The sequence below is a fragment of the Periplaneta americana genome, chromosome 9 (genome assembly GCF_040183065.1).
Source record: "Periplaneta americana isolate PAMFEO1 chromosome 9, P.americana_PAMFEO1_priV1, whole genome shotgun sequence".
In the NCBI taxonomy this organism is placed as follows: Eukaryota; Metazoa; Arthropoda; class Insecta; order Blattodea; family Blattidae; genus Periplaneta; species Periplaneta americana.
In genome coordinates this window covers 4708869-4730195 of record NC_091125.1, presented here as the reverse complement: position 1 = coordinate 4730195, position 21327 = coordinate 4708869, and the positions used below count along the sequence as shown (strand labels likewise).

General features: G+C 35.9%; 1 protein-coding gene across 1 annotated transcript in view; it reads left to right on the top strand.

Moving 5' to 3' along the window:
- The window catches only part of LOC138705738 (zinc finger protein 665-like), a 634676-nt gene extending 616813 nt beyond the window's left edge, over nucleotides 1–17863 (top strand). The window contains exon 13 of the mRNA XM_069834314.1: nucleotides 17683–17863. Coding sequence (XP_069690415.1) covers nucleotides 17683–17698 — 16 coding nt within the window. The 3' untranslated portion in view covers nucleotides 17699–17863. The remainder of the gene's footprint in view (nucleotides 1–17682) is intronic.
- The last annotated feature ends 3464 nt before the right edge of the window (nucleotides 17864–21327 follow it).

The window sequence follows — 21327 nt, the reverse complement described above, 5'->3', positions numbered from 1 at the left end:
AATACGAAAAATGGAAATCGTTGAAATCGCTGTAGGCTGAATACGAAACAAGAGAAATCGTTGATATCGCTGTAAGCTGAATACGAAAAAGTGAAATCGTTGAAATCGCTGTAGGCTGAATAGGAAAGAAGAGAAATCGTTGAAATCGCTGTACGCTGAAAACGAAAAAGAGAAATAGTTGAATTCGCAGTAGGCTGAATACGAAAAAGTGAAATCATTGAAATCGTTGTAGGCTAAATAGGAAACAAGAGAAATCTATGAAATCGCTGTACGCTGAATAGGAAAGAAGAGAAATCGTTTAAATCGCTGTACGCTGAATACGAATAAGTGAAATCGTCGAAATCGCTATAGGCTGAATACGAAAGAAGAGAAATCGTTGAAATCGCTGTACGCTGAATAGGAAAAAGTGAAATCGTTGAAATCACTGTAAGCTGAATACGTAAGAAGAGAAATATTTGAATTCGCTGTACGCTGAATACGAAAAAGTGAAATCTTTGAAATCGCTGTTGGCTGAATACGAAAGAAGATAAATTGTGGAAATCGCTGTACACTGAATACGACAAAAGTGAAATCGCTGAAATCGCTGTAGGCTGAATACGAAAGAAGGGAAATCGTTGAAATCGCTGTACGCTGAATACGAAAAAGTGAAATCGCTCAAATCGCTGTAGGCTGAATACGAAAGAAGAGAAATCGTTGTTATCGCTGTACGCTGAATACGAAAAAGTGAAATAGTTGAAATCGCTATAGGCTGAATACGAAAGAAGGGAAATCGTTCAAATCGCTGTACGCAGAATACTAGAATGTGAAATCGTTGAAAACGCTGTATGCTGAATACGAAAAAAGAGAAGTCGTTGAAATCGCTGTACGCAGAATACGAAAAAGTGAAATCGTAAAAATCGCTGTACGCTGAATACGAAAAGTGAAATAGTTGATATCGCTGTAGGCTGAATACAAAAAAGTAAAATCGTTGTAGGCTAAATAGGAAAGCAGAGAAATCTATGAAATCGCTGTACGCAGAATAGGAAAGAAGAGAAATGGTTTAAATCACTGTACGCTGAATACGAAAAAGTGAAATCGTTGAAATCGCTGTAGGCTGAATACGAAAGAAGAGATACCGTTGAAATCGCTTTACGCTGAATACGTAAAAGTGAAATCGTTGAATTCGCTGTACGCTGAATACGTAAGACGAGAAATAGTTGAAATCGCTGTACGCTGAATACGAAAAAGTGAAATCGTTGAAATCGCTGTTGGCTGAATACGAAAGACGAGAAATCGTGGAAATCGCTGTACGCTGAATACGAAAAAAGAGAAGTCGTTGAAATCGCTGTACGCTGAATACGAAAAATAGAAATCGTTCAAATCGCTGTAGGCTGAATACGAAAGAAGAGAAATCGTTGATATCGCTGTACGCTGAATTCGAAAAAGTGAAATAGTTGAAATCGCTGTAGTCTGAATACGAAAGTAGAGAAGTCGATTAAATCGCTGTACGCTGAATACTAAAATGTAAAATCGTTGTAATCGCTGTAGGCTGAATACGAAAGAAGAGAAATCGTTGAAATCGCTGTACGCTGAATACGAAAAAGTGAAATCGTAGAAATCGCTGTACGCTGAATACGAAATAGTGAAATCGTTGAAATCGCTGTAGACTGAATACGAAAGAAGAGAAATCGTTGAAATCGCTGTACGCTGAATACGAAAAAATTGAAATCGTTGAAATCGCTGTAGGCTGAATACGTAAGAAGAGAAATAGTTGAAATCGCTGTATGCTGAATACGAAAAAGCGAAATCTGTGAAATCGCTGTTGGCTGAATACGAAAGATGATAAATCGTGGAAATCGCTGTACGCTGAATTTGAAAAATGTGAAATCGCTGTAGGCTGAATACGAAAGAAGAGAAATCGTTGATATCGCTGTACGCTGAATACGAAAAAGTGAAATCGTTGAAAACGGTGTACGCTGAATTCGAAAGAAGAGAAATCGTTGAAATCGCTGTACGCTGAATACGAAAAAAGTCAAATCGTTGAAATCGCTGTAGGCTGAATACGAAAGCTGAGAAATAGTTGAAATCGCTGTGCGCTGAATACGAAAGAGTCAAATCGTTGAAATCGCTGTAGGCTGAATACGAAAGAAGAGAAATCGTGGAAATCCCTGTACGCTGAATACGAAAAAAGGGAAATCGTTGAAATCACTGTAGGCAGAATACGAAAGAAGAGAAATCATTGAAATCGCTGTACGCTGAATACGAAAAAGTAAAATCGTTCAAATCTCTGTAGGCTGAATACGAATGAAGGGAAATCATTGATATCGCAGTACGGTGAATACGAAAAAGTGAAATAGTTGAAATCGCTGTAGGCTGAATACGAAAGAAGAGAAATCTTTTAATTCGCTGTACGCTGCATAATAAAATGTGAAATCGTTGAAGTCGCTGTAGGCTGAATACGAAAGAAGAGAAATCGTTGAAATCGCTGTACGCTGAATACGAAGAAGTGAAAACGTTGAAATCGCTGTACGCTGAATACGAAAAAGTGAAATCGTTGAAATTGCTGTAGACCGAATACGAAAGAAGAGAAATCGTTGAAATCGTTGTACTTGGAATTCGAAAAAAGTGAAATCATTGAAATCGCTGTAGGCTGAATACGAAATAGAAATCGTTGAAATCGCAGTACGCTGAATACGAAAAAGTGAAATCGTTGAAACCGCTGTAGGCTGAATACGAAAGAAGAGAAATCGTTGAAATCGCTGTACGGTGAATTCGAAAAAGTGAAATAGTTGAAATCGCTGTAGGCTGAATACGAAAAAGTGAAATCGTTGAAATCGCTGTAGGCTGAATACGAAATAAGAGACATCTATGAAATCGCTGTACGCTGAATAGGAAAGAAGAGAAATCGTTGAAATCGCTGTACGCTGAATAGGAAAAAGTGAAGTCGTTAAAAACGCTGTAGGCTGAATTCGAAAGAAGAGAAATCGTTGAAATCGCTGTACGCTGAATACGATAAAAGTCAAATCGTTGAAATCGCTGTAGGCTGAATACAAAAGCCGACAAATTGTTGAAATCGCTGTACGCTGAATACGAACAAGTGAAATCGTCGAAATCGCTGCAGGCTGAATACGAAAGAAGAGAAATCGTGGAAATCGCTGTACCCTGAATACGAAAAAAGTGAAATCGTTGAAATCGCTGTATGCTGAATACGAAAGAAGTGAAATCGTTGAAATCGCTGTACGCAGAATACGAAAAAGTGAAATCGTTGATATCGCTGTATCCTGAATACGAAAAAGGGAAATCGTTGAAATCGCTGTAGGCTGAATACGGAACAAGAGAAATCGTTGATATCGCTGTAGGCTGAATACGAAAGAAGAGAAATCGTTGAAATCGCTGTACGCTGAAAACGAAAAAGAGAAATAGTTGAAATCGCTGTAGGCTGAAGACGAAAAAGTGAAATCATTGAAATCGTTGTAGGCTAAATAGGACACAAGGAAATCTATGAAATCGCTGTAGCTGAATAGGAAAGAAGAGAAATCGTTTAAATCGCTGTACGCTGAATACGAAATAGTGAAATCGTTGAAATCGCTGTAGGCTGAATACGCAGGATGGGAAATCGTTGAAATCGCTGTACGCTGAATAAGAAAAAGTGAAATCGCTCAAATCGCTGTAGGCTGAATACGAAAGAAGATAAATCGTTTATATAGCTGTACGCTGAATACGAAAAAGTGAAATAGTTGAAATCGCTGTAGGCTGAGTACGAAAGAAGGGAAATCGTTCAAATCGGTGTACGCAGAATACTAAAATGTGAAATCGTTGAAATCGCTGTAGGCTGAATACGAAAAAAGAGAAGTCGTTGAAATCGCTGTAGGCGGAATACGAAAAAGTGAAATCGTTGAAATCGCTGTGCGCTGAATACGAAAAAGTGAAATCGTTGAAATGCCTGTAGGCTGAATACGAAAGAAGAGAAATCGTTGAAATATCTGTACGCTGAATACGAAAAAGTGAAATCGTTGAAATCGCTGTACGCTGAATGCGAAAAAGTGAAAACGTTGAAATCGCTGTACGCTGAATACGAAAAAGTGAAATCGTTGAAATCGCTGTAGACCGAATACGAAAGAAGAGAAATCGTTGAAATCGCTCTACGCCGAATACTAAAATGTGAAATCGCTGTAGGCTGAATACGAGAGAAGACAAATCGTTGAAATCGCTGTACGCTGAATACGAAAAAGTGAAATCGTTGAAACCGCTGTAGGCTGAATACGAAAGATGATAAATCGTTGAAATCGCTGTACGCTGAATTCGAAAAAGTGAAATAGTTGAAATCGCTGTAGGCAGAATACGAAAAATTGAAATCGTTGAAATCGCTGTAGGCTGAATACGAAAAAAGAGAAATCTATGAAATCGCTGTACGCTGAATAGGAAAGAAGAGAAATCGTTGAAATCGCTGTACGCTGAATATAAAAAAGTGAAATCGTTGAAAACGCTGTAGGCTGAATTCGAATGAAGAGAAATCGTTGAAATCGCTGTAGGCTGAATACGAAAAAAGTCAAATCGTTGAAACCGCTGTAGGCTGAATACGAAAGCCGACAAATTGTTGAAATCGCTGTACGCTGAATACGAACAAGTGAATTCGTTGAAATCGCTGCAGGCTGAATACGAAAGAAGAGAAATCGCGGAAATCGCTGTACGCTGAATACGAAAAAGTGAAATCGTTGAAATCGCTGTATGCTGAATACGAAAGAAGTGAAATCGTTGAAATCGCTGTACGCAGAATACGAAAAAGTGAACTCGTTGATATCGCTGTATCCTGAATACGAAACAAGAGAAATCATAGAAATGGCTCTAAGCTGAATACGAAAAAGGGAAATCGTTCAAATCGCTGTAGGCTGAATACGGAACAAGAGAAATTGTTGATATCGCTGTAAGCTGAATACGAAAAAGTGAAATCGTTGAAATCGCTGTAGGCTGAATACGAAAGAGGAGAAATCGTTGAAATCGCTGTACGCTGAAAACGAAAAAGAGAAATAGCTGAAATCGCTGTAGCCTGAATACGAAAAAGTGAAATCTTTGAAATCGTTGTAGGCTAAATAGGAAACAAGGAAATCTATGAAATCGCTGTAGCTGAATAGGAAAGAAGAGAAATCGTTTAAATCGCTGTACGCTGAATACGAAAAAGTGAAATCGTTGAAATCGCTGTAGGATGAATACGCAAGAAGGCAAATCGTTGAAATCGCTGTACGCTGAATACGAAAAAGTGAAATCGCTCAAATCGCTGTAGGCTGAATACGAAAGAAGAGAAATCGTTGATATCGCTGTACGCTGAATACGAAAAAGTGAAGTAGTTGAATTCGCTGTAGGCTGAATAGGAAAGAAGGGAAATCGTTCAAATCGCTGTACGCAGAATACTATAATGTGAAATCGTTGAAATCGCTGTACGCTGAATACGAAAAAAGAGAAGTCTTTGAAATCGCTGTACGCTGAATACGAAAAATTGAAATCGTTGAAATCGCTGTACGCTGAATACGAAAAAGTGAAATCGTTGAAATGCCTGTAGGCTGAATACGAAAGAAGAGAAATCTTTGATATCGCTGTACGCTGAATTCGAAAAAGTGAAATAGTTGAAATCGCTGTAGGCTGAATACGAAAAAGTGAAATCGTTGAAATCGCTGTACGCAGAATACGAAAAAGTGAAATCGTTGACATCGCTGTATCGTGAATACGAAACAAGAGAAATCGTTGAAATCGCTCTAAGCTGAATACGAAAAATGGAAATCGTTGAAATCGCTGTAGGCTGAATACGAAACAAGAGAAATCGTTGATATCGCTGTAAGCTGAATACGAAAAAGTGAAATCGTTGAAATCGCTGTAGGCTGAATAGGAAAGAAGAGAAATCGTTGAAATCGCTGTACGCTGAAAACGAAAAAGAGAAATAGTTGAATTCGCAGTAGGCTGAATACGAAAAAGTGAAATCATTGAAATCGTTGTAGGCTAAATAGGAAACAAGAGAAATCTATGAAATCGCTGTACGCTGAATAGGAAAGAAGAGAAATCGTTTAAATCGCTGTACGCTGAATACGAATAAGTGAAATCGTCGAAATCGCTATAGGCTGAATACGAAAGAAGAGAAATCGTTGAAATCGCTGTACGCTGAATAGGAAAAAGTGAAATCGTTGAAATCACTGTAAGCTGAATACGTAAGAAGAGAAATATTTGAATTCGCTGTACGCTGAATACGAAAAAGTGAAATATTTGAAATCGCTGTTGGCTGAATACGAAAGAAGATAAATTGTGGAAATCGCTGTACACTGAATACGACAAAAGTGAAATCGCTGAAATCGCTGTAGGCTGAATACGAAAGAAGGGAAATCGTTGAAATCGCTGTACGCTGAATACGAAAAAGTGAAATCGCTCAAATCGCTGTAGGCTGAATACGAAAGAAGAGAAATCGTTGTTATCGCTGTACGCTGAATACGAAAAAGTGAAATAGTTGAAATCGCTATAGGCTGAATACGAAAGAAGGGAAATCGTTCAAATCGCTGTACGCAGAATACTAGAATGTGAAATCGTTGAAAACGCTGTATGCTGAATACGAAAAAAGAGAAGTCGTTGAAATCGCTGTACGCAGAATACGAAAAAGTGAAATCGTAAAAATCGCTGTACGCTGAATACGAAAAAGTGAAATCGTTGAAATGCCTGTAGGCTGAATACGAAAGAAGAGAAATCGTTGAAATCACTGTACGCTGAATACGAAAAAGTGAAATCGTTGAAATCGCTGTAGGTTCAATAAGAAAGAAGAGAATTCGTTGAAATATCTCTACGCTGAATACGAAAAAGTGAAATCATTCAAATCGCTGTACGCTGAATACGAAAAGAGTGAAATCGTTGAAATCGCTGTAGGCTAAATACGATAGAACAGAGATCGTTGAAATCGCTGTACGCTGAACACGAAAAAGTGAAATCGTTGAAATCACTGTTGGCTGAATACGAAAGAAGAGAAATCGTTGAAATCGCTGTACGCTGAATACGAAAAAGTGAAATAGTTGAAATCGCTCTAGGCTGAATAAGAAAAAGTGAAATCGTTGAAATCGCTGTAGGCTGAATACGAAAGAAGAGAAATCTATGAAATCGCTGTACGCTGAATAGGAAAGAAGGGAAATCGTTGAAATCGCAGTGCGCAGAATACGAAAAAGTGAAATTGTTAAAATCGAAGTAGGCTGAATGTGAAAGCAGGGAAATAGTTGAAATCGCTGTACGCAGAATACGAAAAAGTGAAATCGTTGAAATCGCTGTAGGCTGAATACGAAAGAAGAGAAATCGTGGAAATCGCTGTACGCTGAATACGAAAAAAGTGAAATCGTTGAAATCGCTGTATGCTGAATACGAAAGAAGTGAAATCGTTGCAATCGCTGTAGGCTGAATACGAAAGAAGAGAAATCTATGAAATCGCTGTATGCTGAATAGGAAAGAAGAGAAATCGTTGAAATCGCTATACGCTGAATACGAAAAAGTGAAATCGTTGAAATCGCTGTAGCCTGAATACGAAAAAGTGAAATCGTTGAAATCACTGTACGCTGAATACGGAAAAGTGAAATCGTTGAAATCGCTGTAGGCTGAATACGAAAGAAGATAAATCGTGGAAATCGCTGTACGCTGAATACGAAAAAAGTGAAATCGTTGAAATCGCAGAAGGCTGAATACGAAAGAAGAGAAATCGTTGAAATCGCTGTACGCTGAATACGAAAAATAGAAATCGGTCAAATCGCTGTAGGCTGAATACGAAAGAAGAGAAATCGTTGATATCGCTGTGCGCTGAATTCGAAAAAGTGAAATAGTTGAAATCGCTGTAGGCTGAATACGAAAGTAGAGAAATCGATTAATTCGCTGTACGCTGAATACTAAAATGTAAAATCGTTGTAATCGCTGTAGGCTGAATACGTAAGAAGAGAAATCGTTGAAATCGCTGTACGCTGAATACGAAAAAGTGAAATCGTAGAAATCGCTGTACGCTGAATACGAAAAAGTGAAATCGTTGAAATCGCTGTAGACAGAATACGAAAGAAGAGAAATCGTTGAAATCGCTGTACGCTGAATACGAAAAAATTGAAATCGTTGAAATCGCTGTAGGCTGAATACGTAAGAAGAGAAATAGTTGAAATCGCTGTACGCTGAATACGAAAAAGCGAAATCGGTGAAATCGCTGTTGGCCGAATACGAAAGATGATAAATCGTGGAAATCGCTATACGCTGAATACGAAAAATGTGAAATCGCTGTAGGCTGAATACGAAAGAAGAGAAATCGTTGAAATCGCTGTACGCTGAATACGAAAAAGTGAAATAGTTAAAATCGCTGTACGCTGAATACGAAAAATTGAAATCGTCGAAATCGCTGTACGCTGAATACGAAAGAAGAGAAATCGTTGAAATCGCTGTAGGCTGAATACGAGGAAAGAGAAATTGTTGAAATCGCTCTACGCTGAATACGAAAAAGTGAAATCGTTGAAATCGCTGTAGACTGAATACGAAAGAAGAGAAATCGTTGAAATCGATGTACGCTCAATACGAAAAAGTGAAATAGTAGAAATAGCTGTAGGCTGAATACGAAAGAAGAGAAATCTTTGAAATCGCTGTACGCTGAATACGAAAAAGTGAAATAGTTCAAATCGCAGTAGGCTGAATACGAAAAAAGAGAAATCGTTGAAATCGCTGTACGCTGAATACGAAAAAGTTAAATCGTTTAAATAGCTGTAGGCTGAATACGAAAGAAGAGAAATCTTTGAAATCGCTGTACGCAGAATACGAAAACGTGAAATCGTTGAAATCCCTGTAGGCTGAATACGAAAGAAGAGAAATCGTTGAAATCGATGTGCGCTGAATACGAAAAGGTGAAATAGTTGAAATCGCTGTAGGCTGAAGACGAAAGAAGAGAATTCGTTGAAATCGCTGTAGACTTAATACTAAAGAAGAGAAATTGTTGAAATCGCTGTACGCTGAATAAGAAAAAATGAAATCGTTGAAATCGCTGTAGGCTGAATACGAAACAAGAGAAATCGTAGAAATCGCTGTACGCTGAATACGAAATAGTGAAATAGTTGAAATCGCTGCACGCTGAATACGAAAAAAAAGAAATCTTTGAAAACGCTGTACGCGGAATACGAAAGTGGAGAAATCGTTGAAATCGCTGTACGCCGAATACGAAAAAGTGAAATGGTTGAAATAGCTGTAGGCTGAATACGAAAGAAGAGAAATCGTTGGAATCGCTGTACGCTGAATACGAAAATAGAAATAGTTGAAATCGCTGTAGGCTCAATACGAAAGAAGAGAAATCGTTGAAATCGCTGCAAGCTTAATACGAAAAAGTGAAATCGTTGAAATTGCTGTAGGCTGAATACGAAAGAAGAGAAATTGTTGAATTCGCTGTACGCAGAATACGTAAAAGAGAAATCGTTGAAATCCCTGTAGGCTGAATACGAAAGAAGAGAAATCGTTGAAATCGCTGTACGCTGAATATGAAAAATTGAAATAGTTGAAATCGCTGTACGCTGAATACGAAATAGAGAAATCGTTAAAATCGCTGTACGCTGAATACGAAAGAAGAGAAATCGTTGAAATCGCTGTAGACTGAATACGAAAGAAGAGAAATTGTTGAAATCGCTGTACGCTGGATACGAAAAAATGTAATCGTTGTAATCGCTGAAGGCTGAATACGAAACAAGTGAAATCATAGAAATCGCTCTACGCTGAATACGAAATAGTGAAATCTTTGAAATCGCTGTACGCTGAATACGAAACATAAATTTCGAGGACAGCCACTATTTCTGACGAACTGTGAAGAATATTACGATTTACAGCAATGTAGGGTAGGCTACCTACAGAATTAAAATCTTCTTCACCCAAATTTCCCTGAGAATTTTCATCGCGTTCCCAGGCCGTTCTCTAAAATTATTTTTATTATTATTATTATTATTATTATTATTATTATTATTATTATTATTATTAATATTATTATCATTATTATTATTACTTTAAAAATAGGCTTAAGGAACTTACTAATAGGCGGTAATTATACACAGTATTTAAATGGTGAAAATTATATGTTGTTATTGAAGTGTTGTATCAGTGAAGAATTATGTTGTGTCAGTGAAGTGTGCTGCATCAGTGAACAAGTATGTCGTGTCAGTGAAGTGTGCTGTGTAAGTGAAACGTGTTCCTGTCAGTGAAGCTTTATAATTTATAGTGGCAGTGCAAAGAATTTGAACGTTAAAAGGTTTTTTTAAGTGTTAGTGAAATCTGGATAGAATCAGTGAAATGTGTTGTAGTTCCAGTGAAGTGAGTGAGTTGACAGCGAAATGAGTGTAATGTTGAAAGGTACTTGTGCAGATATGAGCATATACTCGTGGGTTTTAGTTCGATCTTAGTTGTAAGATACAAATTAGAATATTTCAAATGTAATTTAAGTGATCGTTTCATTTAATTTAGTAAATTCCCTGTTGTTGTTGTTGTTGTAGTTGTTGTTATTATTATTATTATTATTATTATTATTATTATTATTATTATTATTATTATTAGTTTTATTATTAAATATATTTTTAGTTAATAAGTTTATTATTGTGATTATTGAGTGTAATTAGTTCCCATTGCCACCGGGTATATACCCATTGCAGTGTGAATAAATACATACATACATTACCATTATTATTATTAAAAACTAACACGAAATATTATTTAAATTGTACAGTATTATTACTCGTTTTTCGGCCTCCTCCTCCCCTATAGCCGACCTTACCTCGCCAATTGTTCTTTCCTTTTTTTATTTTCAAATTATATAAAAACAAGAAAAATATATCCTGAAGTATAAAAGAGTAGTAATACTGTACATATTACAAAGATATAATATCTAATTTAATAGAGTAGAAGATAGTGCATAGTAAATGAATACAAAGACTAAGTAAGTCAGCAGAATTATACAATCCTTTAGGAAAGCAAATTCTTTTCTTATATAATTAGTTGCATTTATAATTCCATTAAACTTATAATAGAGAAAAAGAAAATTCTACGGAACTCTGGAAAAACAACGAGTGCCGAGGCTAGTGAAGTGCTTTGTGTGGACTATGTTTATGTATAGGGAGGAAACTTAGAGATTACGACGAAGTGAAGACAAGAGACCAGAGTCATTTGGAATATGGATAAGGAGAAGAATGGATGGTGTCAAATGGACAGACAGAATAAGAAATGAAGCTGTGTTGGAAAGAAAGGGTGAAGAAAGAATGATGCTGAAAAAGATCAGGAAGAAAAAATAATTGCCTGGGTCACTGGCTAAAACGAACTGTATACTGAAGGATCCACTGGAAGGAATTGTGAACGGACGAAAAAAATAGTTGAAATGGCTGAACGATGAATAGGAGAAAATAGTATGAATGGCTGTACGGTGAATACGAAAAAAATCGTTGAAATCGTTGTACGTTCAATACGAAAAAAATCGTTGAAATCGCTGTACGCTGAATACGATAAATGCGTTGAAATCAGTTACGCTGAATACGAATGAATAGCTCTACGTTGAATACGAAAAAGCGAGAAATCGTTGAAATAGCTCTACGCTGAATACGAAAAAATATGGTTGAAATCGCTGTACGTTCAATATGAAAAGAGAGAAATCGTTGTTCGATGAATACGAAAAAAATATGGTTGAAATCGCTGTACGCTGAATACGAAAAAGAGAAACCGTTGAATTTGCTATACGCTGAATACGAAAAAAGATTAAAATCGTTGAAATCGCTGTATGCTGAATACGAAAAAAAACGTTGAAATCCCTGTACGCTGAATACGAATATGACGTTCAAATCACTGTACGCTGAAAACGAAAAAAAGAGAAATTCTTGAAATCTCTCTACGCTGAATACGAAAGAGAAATCGTTGAAATCGCAGTACGCTTGATACGAAACAAAATCGTTGAAATCGTACACTGAATACGAAAAAAAATCGTAGAAATCGCAGTACGCTGAATACGATAAATGCGTTGAAATCAGTTACGCTGAATACGAATGAAAGAGAAATTCTTGAAATCGCTGTACGCTGAATACAAAAGGGGAGAAATCGTTGAAATCGCTTTACGCTGAATAAGAAAAAAAATTGTTGAAATCGTTGTACGCTGAATACGAAAAAATATGGTTGAAATCGGTGTACGCTGAACATGAATAAAGATGTTTGAATTTGCAGTACGCAGAATACGAAAAAAAATCGCTGAAATCGCTGTACGCTTAATACGAAGAAAGAGAAATAGTTGAAATCGCTGTACGCTAAATACGAAAGAGGAGATATCGTTGAAATCGCTGTACGCTGAATAGGTAGAAAGTGAAATCGTTGAAATCGCTGTACGCTGATTAGGAAAAAAATGGAAATCGTAGAATTCGCTGTACACTGAATACGAAAAAAGGAGAATTCGTTGAAATAGTTGTACGCTGAATACGAGATAAAATCATAGAAATAGCTGTACGCTGAATACGAAAAAAAAATCGTTGATATGGCTGTACGCTGAATACGAAAAAAAATTGTTGAAATCGTTGTCCGCTGAATATGAAAAAAATCGTTGATATCGCTGTACGCTGAAAAGAAAAAGGCGTTGAAATCACTGTACGCTGAATACGAATAAAAGAAAGATTCTTGAAATCGCTGTACGTTGAATACGATAGAGGAGAGATAGTTGAAATCGCTGTAAGCTGAATACGAAAAAAATCGTTGAAATAGTACGCTTAATACGAAAAAAAGAGAAATCATTGAAATCGCTGTACGCTGAATACGAAAAAAAAACAGAAATCGTTGAAATCGCTTCACGTTGAATACGAAAGAAGAGAAATCGTAGTAATCGTTGAACGCTGAATACAGATTAAAAATCGTTGATATCGCTGTACTCTGAATACGAAGAAAAGAGAAACCGTTAGAATCGCTGTACGCTGAATAAGAAAAAAATCGTTGAAATCGTTGTACGCTGAATACGAAAGAAAATCGTTGAAATCTCTGTACGCTGAATACGAAGAAAAGAGAAATCGTTAGAATCGCTGTACGCTGAATAAGAAAAAAGTCGTTGAAATCGCTGTACTCTGAATACGAAATAAAGACAAATCGTTGAAATCGCTTTATTTTGAATAGGAAAAAAATGGATATCGTTGAAATCGCTCTATTCTGAATACGAAAAAAGAGAATTCGTTGAAATCGCTGTACGCTGAATACGAGAGAAGAGAATAGTCGAAATCGCTGTACGCTGAATACGAAAAAAAACTTTGAAATCGCTGTTCGCTTAATACGAAATAATGAGAAATCGTTGAAAAAGCTGTACGCTGAATACGAAGGAAAGAGAAATCGTTGAAATCGCTGTACGCTGAATATGAAAGAAAATTTTTGAAAACGCTCTACGCTGAATACGAAAAAAATATGGTTGAAAGAGCTGTACGCGGAATACGAAATAGAGAAATAGTTGAAATTGCTTTACGCTTAATATCAAAAAAAGAGAAATCGTTGAAATCGCTTCACAATGAATACGAAAGAAGATAAATCGTAGTAATTGCTGAACGCTGAATACAAAAAAATGGTTGAAATCGTTGTAAGCTGAATACGAAGAAAGATCTTTGAAATTCCTGTACGCAGAATACGAAAAAAAATCGTTGAAATCGCTGTACGCTGAATAAGACAAAAATAGAAATCGTTGAATTCGCTGTACGCTGAATACAAAAGAAAATCGTTGAAAATCGCTGTACGCTGAATACGAAATAAAGAGAAATCGTTGAACTCGCTGAATACGAAAGAAGTGAAATTGTTGAAATCGCTGTACACTGAATACGAAAAAAAGAGAAATACTTAAAATAGCTTTACGCTGAATATGAAACAGTAATCGTTGATATCGCTGTACGCTTGATACGAAAAAAAAGTTGAAATCGTTGTACGCTGAATACTAAAAAATCGTTGAAATCATTGTACGCTGAATACGAAAAATGCGCTGAAATCACTTACGCTGAATATGAATAAAAGAGAAATTATTGAAATCGCTGTACGCTGAATACGAAAGTGGAGAAATCGTTGAAATCGCTGCATGCTACATACCAAAAAAATCGTTGAAATCGTTGTATGCTGAATACGAAAAAAATCGCTGAAATCGCTGTACGCTGAATACGAAAAGAAATCGTTGCAATCGTTGTACGCTGAATACGAAAAAAATCATTGAAATCGCTGAACGCTGAATAAGAAAAGGTCATTGAAATCGCTGTCCTCTGAAAACGAAAGTTAATCGTTGAAATCGCTGTACGCTGATTAATAATAAAAGAGAAATCGTTGTAATCGCTTTACGTGGAATACGAAAAAAAATGAAATCGTTGAAATCGCTGTGCGCTGAATAGGATAAAGAGAAATCGTTGAAATCGTAGTACGTTATATACCAAAGAAGAGAAATCGTTGAAATCGGGGTACGCTGAATAAGAAAAAAAGAAAAATCGTTGAAATCGCTGTACGCTCAATACGATAAGAGAAATCGTTGAAATCGCCGTACGCAGAATATGAAAAAAATCGTTGAAATCGCTGTACTCTGAGTATGAAAAAAATTGTTGAAATCGCTGTACGCTGCATAAAACAAAAGTGGTTGAAATAGCTGTACGCTGATTACGAAAAAATCGTTGAAATCGCTGTACGCTGAATACGAAAAACTGAAATCGTTGAAATCTGTGTACGCTGAATAAGAGATGTTATGGTTGAAAGCGATGTACGTTCAATATGTAAAAAGAGAAATCGTTCGCTGAATACGAAAAAAATATGGTTGAAATCGCTGTATGCTAAATACGAAAAAAAAATCTTTGAAATCGCTGTACGCTGAATACGAAGAAAAGAGAAATCGCTGAAATCGCTGCACGCTGAATACGGGAGAAGAGAAATCGTTGAAATCGCTGTACACGGAATACGAAAGAAGAGAAATCGTTGCAATCGCTGTACACGGAATACGAAAGAAGAGAAATCATTGAAATCACTGTACGTTGAATACGAAACATAACGTAAAATCTCCTGAAGGCTAAATGAAATTCGTAAATTGAGTTGGACGTCCTCCTATGTTTTATCTTAGGCAGACAGAATAAGAAATGGAGCTTTGTTGGAAAGAATGGGTGGAGAATGATAATGCTGATTATGATCAGGAAGAAAAAACAGGAATTGGCTGGGTCACTGGCTTAGAAGAATCTGCCTACTGAAGGATGCACTGGAAGGAATGGTGAACGGACGAAATAAACGTTGAAATCGCTGAACGATGCATGAGAAAAAAATATTAGAAATCGCTGAACGGTGAACAGGAAAGAAAAATCGTAGAAATTGTTGTACGCTGAATACGAAAAAGAAAAGAAATCTTTGAAATCGCTCAACGCAGAATAAGAAAAAAATTGTAGGAATCACTGGACGGTGGACATAAAAAAAATCGTAGAAATCGCTGTACGCAGAAAAAAAAAATTCTTAAAAATCGCAGTGCGTTGAATAAGAAAGAAAATAGTTGAAATCGCTGAACGATTAATGCGAAAAAAATCGTTAAATCGTTAAACGCTGAATGCGAAAAATTAGTATAAATCGCTGTACGGTGAACAAGAAACAAAAATCGTAGAAATCATTGTTCGCTCAATACGAAAAAGAAAGAAATGTTGAAATTGCTGAACGCGGAATACGAAAAAAGATTGTAGAAATCGGTGACCGCTGAATAAGAACAAAAATAGTTGAAATCGGTGACCGCTGAATACAAAAAATATCGTGGAAATCTTTGAACGCTGAATGCGAAAAAACTCGTATAAATCGCAGTAGCGTGAACATAAAAAATTGAAATAATTGAAAGAGCAGAACGCTTAATACGAGGAATGTTGTAGAAATTTCTGTACGCTGAATTGGGGAAAAAAATCGTTAAAATCACTGAACGTTGAGTACGAAAAAAAAATGTAGAAATCGGCAACCGCTGATGACAAAAAAATCATTCAAATCCCTGTACATACGAAAAAAAAGAAACCGTTGAAATCGCTGTACGCTGAATACGAAAAAAGAAACCGTTGAAATCGCTGTACGCTGAATTGGAAAAAAGAAACCGTTGAAATCGCTGTACGCTGAATACGAAAAAAAAAGAAATTGTTGAAATCGCTGTACGCTGAATACGAAAAAAAAGAAACCGTTGAAATCGCTGTACGCTGAATACGAAAGAAAAGAAACCGTTGAAATCGTTGTACGCTGAATTGGAAAAAAGAAACCGTTGAAATCGCTGTACGCTGAATACGAAAAAAAATAAATCGTTGAAATCGCTGTATGCTGAATACGAAAAAAAAGAAACCGTTGAAATCGCTGTACGCTGTATTGGAAAAAAGAAACCGTTGAAATGGCTGTACGCTGAATACGAAAAAAAAAGAAATCGTTGAAATTGCTGTACGCTGAATACGAAAAAAAAGAAATCGTTGAAATCGCTGTACGCTGAATACGAAAAAAAAGAAACCGTTGAAATCGCTGTACGCTGAATTGGAAAAAAAGAAACCGTTGAAATGGCTGTACGCAGAATACGAAAGAAAAGAAACCGTAGAAATCGCTGTACCCTGAATACGAACAAAAAGAACCCGTTGAAATCGCTATACGCTACATACGAAAAAAAGAAACCGTTGAAATCGTTGTACGCTGAATACAAAAAAAAATAGTTTAAATTGCTGAACGCTGAATGCGAAAAAAAACCGTTGAAATCGCTGTACGCTGAATACGAACAAAAAGAAACCGTTGAAATCGCTATACGCAACATACGGAAAAAAAGAACCCGTTGAAATCGCTGTACGCTGAATACGAACAAAAAGAAACCGTTGAAATCGCTATACGCTACATACGGAAAAAAAGAACCCGTTGAAATCGCTGTAGGCTGAATACGAAAAGGAAACAAACCGTTGAAATCGCTGTAGGCTGGATACGAAAAAAGTATGGTTGAAATAGCTATACGATGAATACGAAGAAAAGAGAGATCGTTGAAATCGCTGTACGCTGAATACGAAAAAATCGTTGAAATCGCTGTAGGCTTAATACCAAAAAAACACTGTATAAATCGCTGTACTCAGCAATCACTGTACTCTGAATACAAAAATAATCGTAGCAATCGATGTACTCTGAATACGGAAAAAAATAGTTATAATCATTGTACGCTGAATACGTCCATTAGTTTATTATAAATCACTTGTCACAGATTGTTTAACATTTGAATAGAAATTGCTGTATATAGACTATATCCAATATTTGAGTAGAAATCGCTGAACACGAATGACTTCAGTGGTTTTGTAGAACTCTCTATACAGAGGCTAAATTCAGTAGTTTAATAGAAATCACTATACAGAGACTAGTTTAGTAGTAATCACATTAGGTTAAACAGACAGATGGTCCGCTAGACTGAGAAATAGGCGAATACACTAGAAATCACTTTGCGTCAGTGATGCTAACAGCATGTAATTTCGCGAAAACGTGAAACTGGAATTATTGTCGAGACCGAATACGTTTCTTTATCCTTTGAAAAATACGAGAATGAAAATGAGTAATGTGTGAGTGGATTTACTTATATTAGCATGTAAAAGTAGACTATGAACGACCTCTACACAAAGAAGACAATAATGAAGTAGATACTTCTGTTGTCATAGCCTGCATTTCACATTTAAAACGACGTCTCTTTGGTCGCAGTTTGCCCGGGCAGTGAACTGAGCCCTCGAGCAGCTCTTCCCTAACCCCGACGTGTTTGTCGTCACAGTGCCTTCACCCTGGCAACACAGTGTGCGCGATGAGACAGCAGAGACATCTGTCATGTACTACCTAAAGGACGGAGCGCACGCCAGCTTCAGTTTACCTGCCTTCAAGAGCAACAAACCCGGGTCTCTCCACGAGGTAAGCTCAGATGAGAGTTTACCGAAGGATAAGCAGAATTTATGTTTTAATACTGCATGAATTAATTAGGAATGCCTTGTGATTTCTGCACTTATATGTCAAAGTTAAAAAAAAAAAATGATTCTTTGTTTTTCTTATATTAATTTAATATGGACTTATTTTATACTAATAATAAATCTGTAGCCAAATTTTTTGTGGTAATTTTCGATTTTCCTAAAATAATTGGTGCTAACATGTATAATTAACCATCCTGAAAACGAAAATCGCTTTTTTGAAATTTTTGTTTGTATGTCTGTCTGCTTCCTTTTCACGCGATAATGGCTGAACCGAATTATATGAAAATTGGAATATAAATTAAGTTCGTGTTAACTTAGATTTTACGCTATATGGCATTCAAAATACATTATTTGAAAGGGGGGTTATAAAGAGGCCTGAATTAAATAAAAATATCTCGCTTATTATTGATTTGTATGAAAAATGTTACATAACAAAAGTTTCTTTAAAAATCATTTCCGATACGTTTTAATCTATACAAAATTTTGATGGGACTGATATTTAAAGAGATAAATGAGTTTTAAAATTACAATAACAACGCCATCTAAGGCACTGTACTGAAATAAAAACAAATGACTTCGTCTATAAGGGGCCTTGGACAACAACAATCGAAAGCTATTAAACATAGCCTGCAGAGAATGTTTCTGTGTTTGTGAAGTAATATCGGAAGCTAGTTTAATTATTATTTCACCACTGGAAAGTGTAGTTTCTCTAAATGGACATAATTCTACAATGTTATTACAGTAACTTCTGAAACACATAGCAAGTAATATGAAGTATACATATTAAAACTAAATGATATGTCAATCTTCATTAAACTATGGTTGCGTGTAATAACAATTAAGAAACATATTAAAGGAATTGTCATTGCACCAAATGATTGGTCTCTAGACCAAAATGACCGCATTTTAATTATTTAAATACAGTTTAAATTAACTAGCATATTAAACGATTTATCCTTCTATCAAACACGAATGTTCCCTGGATCAAACGTCCTATTTTAATTATGTAATTAATTTATATTTATTTCTAACAGGTGCAGCGGAGCGCACGGGTACGGCTAGTAGCTTAATATATGAGAAATATATTTTAAAAATCTATAAAATCACCGAGTTATGCATTAAAGTATCCCTCAGTGCTAACGGAACATCAGCTAGCAATCTATTTTTGAAACATACGTCTTCCAGGGTAAGAAAGAACTTTTAATTTTTCTTTTATGTTAATATTGGCTTTAGCTTTACATCCGTCAATAAAATTTTATAATATATACAAAATTGATCAAGTTATGCATTAAAATGTTTTCCCTTGCAAACACAATACCAGCCAGGAACAGGAATCTCTCTGGTAACTATTGCGAGTAGGATCGTGATTTTTGTCCATATCGATAGAAAATCTAATAAAGGATCATTATCCCTTTCGCGTATTGCAATAACGTGGACGGTTTTCGTGTAAATTTATTTTAAAACCACTAACTTGACGCTACTGAACGATGCGAGTATATTGCAACATTGTAGTCAGAAAGGGAGATGGGAGGTAGTTCACTAAGGTAGACAGACCACAGTTCGTTAACCTCTTACATCTATGTTACGAGAAGAAAAAGAAGTGTGTTTGCGGCGATGTTGCCAGACTATTCAAACTTTCAACACAGTTTTCTAATTAACTGTGAATTTAATAAAAAAAAGTGTTTTCTATTCATTTAAGCGTACTCTATCTTCTCTTTCAATCTCCAGGATTATTTCACTTGCACCCTGTTTATATATGTAGGCTATACATAAAATTTACGAAATTAAGCATTAAAATGTCCTGCCATGCAAAACACAGTACCAGACAACAATATTTAATTTTATCAGTCATTTTCTGAAAAGTGCATTTTTCAAAAAAGTTTAAAACATATCGTCTACATTTTTTTTAGATAATTGCATGACATTTTTCATGACCCAGTTTCTTAGTAAAGTCAACATTTCAAGCTATCTTTTAACATATATTAAAAAAGAGTTCCTTTATAATGAGTGTTGAGACGTTGACCCCCATCAACAATTAAAATATGTACTAATTTGATAGCAATGAAAATGGAAAAACAAAACTCTTATGAGAAGTAAAACCATATACCTACATTATATTATATACAAATATTAAACGAATTTGATACATAGTTTTATAATGTACATTATTTTATAATATAATTTATTATATCTGAAATAAATAAAAATTATTAATACAACTAATTTGTCACTGAGAAATAAGGAAACGCTGTCCTTTCTTTATAATCCCTATTCGCTGAGGAGACAGTCTGACCTTATATCTCCTCTGAACTCTGTCTCAATTGTTACTGGGCAATGATCACAAATAAGCTCCTGATATTGAAGGAAGAAAATGTACAACACCTCGCAATGTGTAATAAAAGTAATGAACAAAAGGTGCAACAGCATGAAAACAAATGAAGCGAGAAGTTGGGACAGCATTTCGGTTTCCAAACAACGGATCATCTCTTACAAATCGTTAACATAATTTTTACTTAATTCTTCTCTTCATTTCATTTTTGTTTTTGGGTATAATATCCATTTTCTATCTCCCACGAGTCAATATGATCTATAAAAAGTGTCAATTATATTTAGCAAAGATACGGACTAAGAAATAATGTAGAAATGTATCGCTACACGCAATTTATAACTAGTCCACACGTTGTAGCAATTTTTTCTAACAGCTCCACATGAAAAGCCGTCTTGGAGGGTACATAAGTTAGTAATTAATGTGGTCAGAGTGAGAATTGTTACTTTTTACTAGAAAAACAAATAAGCAGAGTAAACTTAAATTTCAAAGTGTCTTTTCGGAACAGAGGTAGCTATATGTACGATAAGATTTCTTCAAGATGTTCGTAAACCGAGGAACTAGGTTCCTGAGGAATAGCATGTATGTTATACTACGAGGAAAAAACTACCAAGTAGAAGAGGAGGTCCATGGTTTGTCCACAAATGGATCTACAAGGCGCATTGACATCATCGCTATCCCGACAAGATCAACAAGCGGATTCATAATTGATCCAACTGTAAGGATGGAAATGTACGAAAATCAACCTGCTGAGGTACATCAGGAAAAATGCGACATATACGATCCCACTATACCATATTATAAGGAAAAATATCATGTAACGTCGATCGAAGTTATTGGATTACTGATTGGGGCTAGAGGAACCATCACAAAAAGATTCGCGCATTTTTGTAATCAGTTTGATCTAGGACAAACTCTTGTCACTGAAGTATCTCTGTCTGCAGTGAAGGGATCTATAAAAATCCTAATAAACCATCTCTACAGTTATATAGATTGAGCTCTTTGCTATGGCGATCTGCTCACTTAAGTTGGGTCTTGCAACTAGTGCTAAATAGACGACTG